Source organism: Mchenga conophoros, linkage group LG4 (assembly GCF_057382185.1).
Source record: "Mchenga conophoros isolate Kocher_MC1m ecotype Shallow Benthic linkage group LG4, M_conophoros_male_GT1.1, whole genome shotgun sequence".
Lineage (NCBI taxonomy): Eukaryota > Metazoa > Chordata > Actinopteri > Cichliformes > Cichlidae > Mchenga > Mchenga conophoros.
The window spans coordinates 34,158,232-34,170,278 of record NC_140529.1 but is presented as its reverse complement, the minus strand read 5'-3'; the positions used below and the strand labels follow the sequence as shown (position 1 = coordinate 34,170,278).

The 12,047-nt window shown below is 39.7% G+C and overlaps 1 protein-coding gene across 1 annotated transcript; it reads right to left on the bottom strand.

Annotated features, from left to right (window-relative positions):
- Positions 1-248: 248 nt before the first annotated feature.
- Positions 249-11,466, bottom strand: ccdc47 (coiled-coil domain containing 47). Its single transcript, XM_085271988.1, has 13 exons — positions 11,337-11,466; positions 8,570-8,862; positions 8,370-8,471; positions 4,716-4,890; positions 4,489-4,610; positions 4,339-4,404; positions 4,122-4,223; positions 3,831-3,941; positions 3,619-3,704; positions 3,487-3,545; positions 3,278-3,387; positions 3,037-3,204; positions 249-2,175 (listed from the first exon to the last, which is right to left on the bottom strand). Exons 1-13 carry the CDS (start codon positions 11,386-11,388, stop codon positions 2,095-2,097), a joined length of 1,527 nt encoding a protein of 508 aa, XP_085128114.1. The 5' UTR covers positions 11,389-11,466; the 3' UTR covers positions 249-2,094.
- Positions 11,467-12,047: the final 581 nt, after the last annotated feature.

Genomic DNA, 12,047 nt, shown 5'->3' with positions numbered 1-12,047 from the left:
AGTGGGCACAACTTGGAATATTGATGCTGCAACTTGCTGTAAATAAGCTACAAACCATGAAATTCAAATAATTCGGACTGACCTTAGGCACAGAAGATCTAAACAATCTCCAAAGCTTCAAGGTGGGCACTCAAGATTTTTGTCCCTAGTTCAATAATTAACCAGATGTAAAATATGCTTATAAGCTCTGTCTGGAGTACCTGCCTTGTAATGTTGAATAGTGTGACAATAAAGTTGGTCTTAAGACATTTTGGATAGGAAATTCCATAATTTATTAAATAAGTTGATTAACACCAAGTTGGTTACACTGCAGGGATATCAATCTGTCCGGTTATGAAGAATAAACTGTTGCAAATCCATGTTGTTGGGGACAGCATAACATTTGCCATGGTGTTCCTAGACTCCGTCACTTGAACACACCAAGGTGCTTAGCATGAGCTTGTTCTCATCTGTGTAAAGAACAGGGTGCCAGTGGTGAATCTATCAAGCTGCATGGGGCACAACTGTGATTGCAGATCTTACTAAAAGATACCAGGATCTTTTAGTAGGACCTCATGTCACCACCATGGAGCCAGGTTCAGAGTCCAGTCACAAACATGAACCAGGCTGGAGGGCATTTTCCAGAGTTCTGGTAGGGATCCCTCTGATTCTCTATGGAAAAAGGAGCAGATATTATTCCTGCTGCTGGGCTGATGCCCCTCTAACCTCTTGAGACTGCTACAAGAACCAGAACCTTTGTGTGACTGTGCCAGGTTGGCAGAGTCACACAAAGGTTGTTGACTCTCCATTGCATCAGTTGTCACTTTTAATGTCCCAAAGCAGGTGAAATGGATTCATATTGGTTCTAGCTTTCTAACTGGACAGATCAATTGCCTGAAGTTTAACCGACTTTGTGTTAGAGTGTGACGAGTATCTATTATCTCTCTGATTTATTCGAGATGAAAAAGAACTCACCTGTCAAAGTATGTAAGAACTGGTTTGTGCTGCTGAATTGTATATTTAGTAAATTGATGTAGTTCTAGTTCACCTTTAAAAGAAGGGCAACAATAAACTGCCAATAATACTAACAAGTGCCTTCTGTTACTTTAACCAGAGAGGGGAGTTCATTAAACAAACATCTGGGACTGTCACACTTTAAAAAAGAAAAAGAAAAAAAAAGGAACTAACATTTTACCAAAGACAAGGATTAAATTATTTTAGCTGACAAAATGACAAGTCCATTTCTGCACTTCATTTCTCCAGATTCAGTAAACTATTAAACACCTTCATGATTACAAATGACTTCCAGCCTCACAGGACTATAATATTTCAGCCTGTTAAGACACGACCATGCCGATGTTACCAAATGTAGCTCAGACTGCTGACAGAGTCTACTAGTTAAATTTAGCACTAAGCCCCACCCGTATTCTGGTGCCCATTTTATTCCTTCACTCTTTCAACAACTACCACCCAAAGAAGTATATCAATTTAATATTGAGAGACTATTTTATTACCCACACACACCACACTAACACCCATAACCAGCTGCCTTGTCATTTACCATTAAAAACAAAGTTTTCCAACAGACTCCAGTACATTTTATTTTTTGCTCAGATAAAGATTAGAAACAACTTGCAAGAAATCAACCACATTGCATATATAAATTAAAACGTCCTTGACAGTATCATTTATTATATTAATGCTAATATATATCCAATGAAACCACAGCAATCCTTTTATTCCTTTAAAAAAATGTGTCTGAGTATTACCAAATAGCGTATTCCTTCCCTGCAAACTAAGGTTAAAAAGCTCACTGAGCTACGCAACGTTCATGAAATTCAGGGAAAAATCTTGACGTGAGAAGTGGTGACAGATTCAATGGTGAAAAAAAGTCCTCATATTCACTCACAGTCTTTAAGATTTAGCCACTGACATGGAGCAGGTGGTGATACAAACAGCTAAGCTCGACACATCCAGAGGTGCAGAACGTCTGTTTGAAGCTTTGAGCGACTTGTAAGGAAGAGCTGTGGACGTGGTGAGACAAGCTGGAAGAAAACGGTCTGAGCTGAGCACTGCTTTTATGTGTGCTTGTATCCTCATCCCTGTGGTGATGTTTCACATGGCTTTGACTTTGATCTGCTTCATCTTCATCTGCTTCTTCTCAATCTTCTTCTGCTCACGCCGCTGGGCAGCTTCCTGAAAATGTCACATGAGAGAGTTGAATTTTGCAGATTTTGCACACTTGCTGTCTTGCTAAGGTATAAGTGTCTTAATTAAAAGTGTTGTGACACCCCAACACCATCAATGTACATTATAACTGATAATATTAGTCACTTGAACTGAAGATATCTAAAAGATATTCAAAGCCGATTGCATTCAGAGATGGACTTGCAGCAGTCAATTGCTGATCATGAAACTCCCTCAACCTCTGGCCACTTTTGATTGCAGATGTTGCCTGATGGGAGGCAACCCATCTCAAACTCAGGCTAACTGCAATCACTCAGATTGCTGTTATTTCCAAACTTTCACCAATCTGATTTACAATAACAGACAGTTAGTTTGAAAACATGTTGCAACCAGTCATTAGGTCATGCTTTTTAATCACACTTGCATACCAGAACACCAAATGGACAAGGTCCAGACTTCTTGTCACACTGCTGCTTATTGTCTTTGCTCCCAAGCGCAAAATCTATTAGTTTTCCCTTGTACAGAGCTTTTTCCGTCTGTGCCACCAAGGCTTTGGAGCAGATTACCACTCCAGCTCTGTTTATCTGACTCTGTGGAGTCTTCTTCTCACGGTCTTCATTTATGTTTTTTAAGTTCTTTTTTTAAAACATGGTTCTCTGTTGATATTGTCTTTTAATTGTGTCCGGCACTTTGTGTGTTTTTTGTCTATGAAAAGTGGTATATAAATATTTTAGTTACTCACTTACTAGTGGATTTTACCATGTTTGGTCAGTTTTTCTTTTTCTTTTAGCTAAAGCCATCAGCACATTTACTGCATACCATATCATATCATTTTGAGTGTATTCAGTCTGAAAAGTTCTTGTTGCAGACCTCCAGACGACGTTGTCTCTCAGGGTCCTCTTCATTCATGATCCTCTCCTTCTCTGCTCTCTTCTTCTCCTCCCGCCGTGTTTGGGCTGCCTCCTGACGCTGAGCGTGAGTCTGCTTCAGGAAGTTCTCTTCCACACGGGCACGGTTTTTATCAGCTTTCTGTTTGCCCTAAACATACAAGAATGATTAAAAAAGAAGCTAAAACATTAAAACACTGCAATAGTGGGTGCACTGTACACACCTCTCTGTTCAGACGAAGCTTCTTGACTTTATCGATGCTGTAGATCACCATGTTCATGAGAGGAAGCAGAGCGTCCATGTCTTTGGGAGAGGTGTTGCCCATGCCAGGCACTGAATATAAAAACATAAAATATATTAAAATAAACACCAGTGAAATCAAATTAGGTTTAATGACGATGTCCAAGACAGTAGCAGAAATGACATGCTCACCATTAAATGTAAACAGCAGTGTCTTCTTGGTCTCAGGCAGCTTTAAGGGCTGACCCTCCCTGAAGCATCAAATAAATCCATCAGTAGACAGAAATTCTTAACTATAATCTGAAAAAGTAAATGATTACTTACTCTTGCATAATTTTTGGACCAGAAAATTGGTCCGAGAAATGGATGGACTCAATCTTATCAGCATGATTGGTGATATAATGTACCATCTTAAATGACAAAAAAAAAAGGGAGGCAACACAGAGTTTTAATGACAGCAACAGATTTAAAGAGAGTATTCTCAGAATATTCAGTCTCTTTTATGACACTGCTTTGATATGAGAGCCAGACTTCACCTTGTTGTCCATCACACCATCCGTAACCTCGCCCATCTCACTAAGAATAGCCAGGGAGTCTGGGAGCCCATACTTGGCTCCAGACTTTGGCTTATCACCACAGAACTCACTCTGAGATAAAAGAGATAAAAAATAAAATAAAAAAATAAAGGAATACATAAAAACAAGGCTTTTATTTTAATATTAATGCATAGCTGGTAAAAATTCAAAAAATCCAGACTACACAAGTCAGTATTTGCATAAAAACAGTGAATTTCAAAATTGCATGTCCAATTTGAGGAGGAAACTCACCAAGTCCTGCATCTCCTTCTGAAGCCGGGCCGTGGCCTTCTTGGTGCCCACAGCAAATACAAAAGTATCCATGTCCTCATCATTAAGAGTCACTTTGACTTGCTGCAAAAAAACCCCAAAACAAAATAACAACAAAAACCAACCCACAGATGCGGCTGGTTAGAAAGTGTATCTGCAGCAATATACAGCGGAGAGAAAAGAAAAAGTGAAAACGTACCACTTGGTCACAGGCGGGCCTCATCATCCTGGCCAAAACGTTAAGCAGGTCCTGCCTCTTAAGAAACTTTAAAAGACAATAAAAACATGATACATGTAGCATACATATATCTAATACTCATACTTGTATATCAGAACACATTGCCCACACCTTGAGTTGGATCAGCATGCCTTCACAGCACACACGTCCAGAGCACCAGAGGTTGTAGATGTGCTCATTTTCCTGGTTCAGCTTCCCAGTGCTTACCGCTTCTTTACTGGTGCCATCATCACCTACAAAGTGTCAACAGTTAACCTCATGCTAACCATTAACACTAAATACAAGGAAGCAGATCTAGCCTGTTGAGTCATCTTTCTGGCAGTGTGGAAAGAACTCACCCACTAGTGCAAAGTTGCTTTCAAGAAGCTCCCTGTGCGAGTTAAACCAGGCCTGAGCCAGGCGACTGTTTTTGTTCTTTCCAATGATGTAGTTCATGATATAGGCCAGCAGGCCCGTCACCATCAGGATCTCCATGTAGTAACTCTCCCAGCTGTTCTGGAGATGTGCAGGAACCTGCAGAGAAGCAAACAGCCAAGAGTATGGCAGCTCAGTCAGGAATGAAGATTAAATTTAAAGAAAAAAAAAAAAAGACAATAAAGATTAATTTATAATTTCTCACTCTAAGGCCTGTTTTTATTATCCTTGTTTTTAATGTAAACATTTAACAGCATCTTTAATAAAATTAGAAGATTTTAAATTAAAGGTTTATTACACTTCACTACAAAATGACTCCTAAAAGTACCTGGAAGCCTCACTGATCTTGAAGTGAGTCAAAGGTTTTTGCAGGTGGTCCTTCCTTAGGATCATTATTAGCCTGCAGCTGTTTGCTAATACATTGTGCCATTTGGTTGTTGCTTTTGTTTCCCCAGTGATGTTGTGCTGTTCTTCCCTAGGTGGATTAGTTCATTGCTGCCTGGGGCTCTTGTTGCCCCCATCTACACCCACAGGCATGCTGTGGGCCAGCGGGGGACTGACTGCAGCCCTGGAAAGACTGGTTTACAGTCAAAAAACACTTGCTAGTCTGAGCCTAATGATTACAGAATGACCTTGTGTCTTCCAACACATCCACTTGTTCAGCCGTACATGTTTTATTTAAATTAATCTATCCTTAAACTTTAAATTTAATTTTTTAGTTCAATAACTACATGAGGCTTGTTTATTAAAATAATGATTAAATGTGATTTTTGCCCTGAATTACTGAAGTTTGTGTTTGTTTTTTTAAGATGTTCTGAACTATTAAACAATGGCAATTTTTAAAAACAAAAACAATCTTCAGGTTGAAAACTTGGTTGATTTCTTTTTGACTGTAACATAATAGGGATATTACAGGTTGCTACTTTTGTTCTGGAATGACTGTACTGTTTCTAAATAACCCCAAACCTGGTTTGACATTTCTGAGATCGGTCATTCCTTTGCAGACATACACAGACACTACTGTGTATGAAACAGGTGAATAACAGCCAGGGTATCAGTCTGACTAACTTAGTAATCTAGCTCAAATCAGTGCAACTCTGAGACTATTTTACTCAATAGACTGATGAGGAGGGCAAGCTCTGTCCTGGCCAGTCCCCCAGACTCCATAGAGGTGGTGAGAGGAGGATTATGGTCGATGTACAGCTCCTCTCTCTCCCCCTGCATGAGAATGTGGAGGCCCTGAGCAGCTCCTTGAGCATTAAATGGTTACAGCCATTGTGTAGGACAGAGCACCATAGCTCCTTCCTCCTGACAGTAGTTAGATGGTACAATTCACACACATAATAGGGTGTGTTACGTGTGCTAAAACTCAGTCCAGATCAAAAGTTTAAGACCAACTTGAAAAATGTAAAAAAATAATAATAATTTAAAAACAATCCACATTCAAAAGGTAAAGTTTTTTGCCTTTGCCATCAGAACGTCATGACAGTGACTACCTGACAGAAAATTACAATGAATCCACATTTTTTGCACAGATTTGGCCTTTTAAAGGCATGTGGTCCTAAACTTTTGATCAGCTGTAAAACAGCCTGTTTCAGTTTAAGAGTTGTTTTCAATAAATTGCACTCTCGAAAAAAAAAAGTTTAGTCTCACTCCCATTTCTTCGTGTTGGATGCTGAAGCTCTACTTGGAACCTTGTTAAGATCCAACAATACAAAATATGTTTTTTTTCCACATTTTTCAAGTGGCCTTAAACTTTTGATCGGGACTGTATGAGTGTATACACCATCACTCCCACTGCACTTTATGTACACATAAAAATAAAATCTGAGTGTATTTTACTGGATAAAGCAACCTTTAATATACAGTACAAATTACTCTTGTGCAGTATTTTGGCTTTTTTTATTTTTTAATTTGTACACAGTCGTTTCTTTCCATTTCTAAACGTATAATATTGATTTTTCTTTCTTCTTTGTGCTGCTGTATCATGTAAATTCCCTCAGTGTGGGATTATTAAAGTTGATGTCTGTGTCTTTAGGACTGACCGAGTTTTATGACTGGCATAAACCTTTTCTGAACTGCTGATCTTTCTGTATTATAATACATCATGTTTAGTGTTTTTGTTTTTTAACATATGATAATGATCATTGATTAGTATTGATGGCAGAACAAGTTCCCCTGTGGAAGGTTTTGCTACACCACATCTAGGCAGAGTTCTCTTTCATCTATGCATTCATTTGGACACTTCACTTATATGACTAGCAATAGATATCCAAGTCATCATCCCCATTTTACTTGTTTGAAGTCTGCTTGAAGTCCACAGACTGGAGAGTAGGGATGGGTATCGTTTAGGTTTTATCCGATACCGGTGCCAAATCGGTACTTTTGAAACGGTGCCGGTGCTTAAACGGTGCTCGAACCGGTGCTTAAAGAATGGAGAACACAAACTTTGTCCAAAAACCTCTCATGTTCAGCTGTTTTTTTTTGTAAAAAGATAACAATGTGTGCCTTTTCTGCAGCCATGTGGCATATATGGCATCACTCTTGGCTGGAAGCAGTGCTTAAACAATGGAAAAAAAACACAAACTTTGTCCTAAACCTCTCATGTTTAGCTGTTTCCCACTTTTTCTTTGGTCATTTTAGCCTTTTTGGCCAGGGTGAAGGGAGTATCTGCCATCAAACAAGAAGACAGCCGCATGTAGCTATGATGATGTTAGCTAGTTCACCTTACATGCATTAATGTAATAACGTGGTTAGCCTACTCAACGTAAATTACACACGAATTAAGCTACTCACGCAGAGAAGAACGGCTGCTGCTGCCATCATCATCCGTCATCATTTCTGCTACACTGGCAGGGCTAGGGGCCAGGACTCTATTCTTCGGGTTTTTGGGGGATGTTGCTCCGGGTCCGATAACTGGCAACCCACCCGACGTGCACGGTGTGAGGTCTCGCAGCAAGCTACCAAATACGGCGCATTTCTCGGCTTTTAAAAAAACCGCTATGCATCGCCAGCTGTTTAATCGGATTCTTGGTGTTACCTCCTTTGACAGTATCACAGTATCAGCTTAAAGCACTTGTTGCAGGCTGCTGAGTTTGCATATTTTGCTGTGAAGTACAGCCAGACTTTTGACCGCTTCGCCTTGGACATTTTTAATCTGTAGCTCTGCTCTAACAGAACTTACGTACCTGGCCCCGCCTACTATCCTCGGAAACGTAAAATGATTGGCTAGAAGTGTATCACAGCTCAGGAAAAAAAAGCACCGAAATGTGCGCTGCTTTTCGGTCTGGTTACTACCGTTTATGTCAGAACCGGTGCCATCATGGCACCGGACACCGGTACCCATCCCTACTGGAGAGCATGTCAAGCTGTTGCACAATAATGTAAACTCTCCACATATAAATGGAGAATTTATGTGTGGTCAAATTAGTGATCTGCATGGACCCTTGCACTCACAGTCCTATTTCTCAGGAGTAAGTGGACTCACAAACATGCAAAGTATATTTAAAGATTAGGAATGCTCCACTCACTATGCCAGACTTGCTTTTTAGGAGATTTCAGCAGTAAGCCCGGCTTACCGTGTGGATTATCAGGGGGTCTTTCATGGAGTGTCCAGTCTTCTCCATGTCTCCAATCCCCTCAAACTCCTCCTGGTCATATTTGCTGTATATATCTTGATCCTAGTAAAATACGAAAACAAAATAAATCAAAACAAACATGATTTAGTATGAAAACTGTGTTCAAATACTGAGACGTAAAGAGTTAGAAGGTAATGAACCTGTGTGTCTGGGTCTTCAAAACCATCCTGTCCATCCTCCAGCTCCACTGTGGCTTCATCTTCATCCTCATCCGGCTGCAAGGATGGTGAAGCCCGAGGCGGAGGGGCGGTTTCTGCTTCAGCTGCTGAATCATCGGTCATGTCCTCAAACTCGGCAAAGTCATTGTCATCGAAGTCTGCTAGGTCCTCTCCATCGTCAAAATCATCATTGTAACGCCCCCTGGAGACGGGGATGGCCAAGAGGAGCAGCAGAGCAGGTATCAGGAGGAGATAGAGGCTTTGCATGGTGGGACCTGCATCAGAGAGAATGTTGATGCGACAAACAGGAAAATAAGGGTTAACATTAAAGCCACTTATGTCACCTTATTTGTAAATACTCAAAGAGTATTGTGTAACTTCATTTAACAGAAATCTGTGCATTTTTCTTTAATCATTGTCCATTTTATAAAACCAGTTCTGGTGAAAAGCCAAACTTTTATACGCAAAATCCTTTGTTAATGTAGAAAAGAATGATATCTGCAGGATGTGAAAGATATAATAGATGGGTGTGGGAAGCACAACCTCTGCATCAATGTGGGGAAGATAAGGAAGTTGGTCTTGGACTTCAGGAAGAGGAGCAATACTCCATCTCCCTTTTCATCAGAGGAGGAGCTGTAGAAACAGTCCACAGCTTCAAATACATCTGAGAACACATTTCCAGGGAATTGACGTGGAACAGTAGCACCTGCAGCATCATTAGGGACGCCTACCAGTGACTTCATTTCCTCAAGAGGCTGAGGCAGGTTGGCCTCAACACCCCATCACCACCTGGTATGCTGCTGAGAAGAAGCCGCTGCAGAGCATAGTGGAAGCTGCCCAGATCATTTGTAGCTCCCTCCCCTTCATGGTCTGTATTATGAGGGATCCCACCCACCCACTGACCCAGCCTATAAACTGTTATGACACCCTGCCCTCCACTCAGGCAGAAGACTGTTTAGCATCAACACAAAACCCAAAAACTGTAAGCTCCATACATCACTAACTACACTTACAGTGCTATACTTTTAACATGCAGTGTCAGAGCTTTATTAGTGATACGCTTATAAGTTATAATGCTGGTTTACTCTTAAGGATAGCTTGATGTTATGCATGGAGCTGGTTCTCAGGACAGATTTGGTTTTTCATGTGGAAACATGCAAAAGAAAGAAATCTTCCCCCTGATATCTACTGCTATGTAAATATGCAGGTTTCCAAGCAAACAACAACAAAATAAAATAAGTCATTTGCACAGTTCTGCCCGCCGTGAATGATTTACACAAAAGAGATAACCTGATTTTGTTTTTGTTTTTTTAATTCTTTCTCTGTGAGAAATAAACTGAACTGTGGCTTTAGGGAAATTTTACAACCTCAAAGTGTACCATATCCTCAACCGGATACTAAAAATTTTAACTCTCTCTTTCTCTTACTCCACCCAACAGAAGAACATAAGGCCACTTACTTGAGAACTTTAGAGTTAAGATATAAAGACAGACATACTGAAGCATAGAAAATAAAACCATAACACTAATTATAACCACCTAGGACCATCCCCATCCACACCCACTAAGAGACAAGGGTCATACTTCTTTTGGCTACTCCCTTTAGGGGTTGACATCTGCCCCCTTCACTACATCTATGAACCAGTCAAGTCCCTACTCTCACATCTACAGTCCTGCCTTTCCTTCTCTTGCAGTCTCCTAATATTCCTTCCCTCTCTCCTCTTCCTTTGTTTTCAGCCAACAGTAACGCAGTTTCCACTGGCACCCCAATCTGGTATGGAAATGTCATTCTTTATGACCAGCGTGTTTGAGAACTATATCGATGAGATCGGACATTAAATATTTATGTGGTTGTTGTACTGTACATTAAAAATTAATAACTGCATATAACAACATTATAAAGAACAATATTTTTGGACAGGTGTGGTAAAGTAATTATTGACGAGTGTATAGTTCATCAAGTTAATGATGCCAAAGACAGAGCTCCAACAACAACAAAAATACAAGATAAGCAGAAAAAGATCCACTAACTTACTAGGATTCAGCAACACTTGACCACAGGAACTTACATATGCGTCTTACGTTTAGCAGATCTTTAACCCAAAGACTGAAGTATTAATCTAAAACCACCATCTTTCTTTGAGATTAAACTCTAAGGAAGTTTAATCTCGTCACACAGTGGGATATTAAGGTGACAAATTCCCAAAGAGGAAGCGCTCCCAGTATAGCGAGAGAAACCAGAAAGGACTAATGAAAAAAAAGTACCTTTAATTGTCGCATCTCCGCTTTATCATTAAAGAAAACTTATAAAACTACACCTTCAGACGTCTGTAGACACACATGCCAGCCGGGAGTAACTTAAGCAGCTTCAATCCTATGAGCTTTCTTTAGCTCAAGTAACTTTTAGCCACCGACCCAATCTCTGCTAAACACTCGCTAACAGCTAAAACAGAGATTTAAGTCTTTGACTTTTTAGTGACATTTGTGTTAAAACTATAAATGCGGCCTTATCTAGTAATGGCTATATAATTACAGCATAAACAGTATTAATATCACCCAACCCATCCCCCCCGCCGCCCAGCTTTCACTCACTCATTAACCGCTAGCAAATCTGACATTAGCATGCTAACGGTAGCTAACTAGCATGACAGCACGTTTCTAACAACACCGCTTACGATTTGAGGAAAACAAAACTTCCTTTACGTTTAAAATAAGCCCACTTATCATAAACTAGTGAATAAACAGCTCACCTGAAGTCGACCTGTGACGGTAAAAGTAGTGCTCGTGTAGATTAAATAGCATGAACTGCCCTTGTGGTGACGGTACACCTGAAAATCAAGAAAAACCTTTCAAAATTAAAGTATCGCGACCGGATGTGGTGGATTTGTTTCTGTACATTTCCAAAATGAAACTTTTATTTTGATTGTTAAAACCGGAAGTGTTTGCATGTCTACATTAAGGTCTGTCGACACTGCCGCTCCCTGGCGGACACAGCGCGCAACTACAGTTACACTTAAAACCTGAGTTGTCATACACCACATGTTAATCTTAACGATATTTCTCGTTTACCGTCAATCTTAACGGATTCAATAAAACGCTCTTATTTCTAAACGATAAAAAAGTAAATCAAATAAACAAATAGATATATAAGCATAAAATATATAATATAAAACATAAAAACATCAGATCCTCAGATAATATGGCAAGCGTAATTTATATTTGCATGCAGGCTTTTGTACCTAAAAAGACTAGTTTAAAAAAAATACTCCTTTAATTTACAGTCGTCGAAACACAGTCCCATTCGTTCAGTTATTTTGGTAAAAGTTTGTGTTAAAGTGACAACTTACAACATATCAATACTTATCAGTTAAGTATAATCAACATAACAATGAGGCTTTTGTTTTACTCGAGTTGTTCTTTGCATATGGTTACTTTGCAAATTTCTCCAAGGGAACCCAAAT

Excerpts from the sequence above, each read along its gene's own strand:
- ccdc47 (XM_085271988.1), bottom strand. The coding sequence starts at position 11,388 with ATGCTATTTAATCTACACGAGCACTACTTTTACCGTCACAGGTCGACT. Across the intron at positions 4,611-4,715 it reads AAGCAACTTTGCACTAGTGG|GTGATGATGGCACCAGTAAA; the intron begins GTGAGTTCTTTC and ends GACACTTTGTAG. Across the intron at positions 3,388-3,486 it reads ACTGCTGTTTACATTTAATG|TGCCTGGCATGGGCAACACC; the intron begins GTGAGCATGTCA and ends TTTTATATTCAG.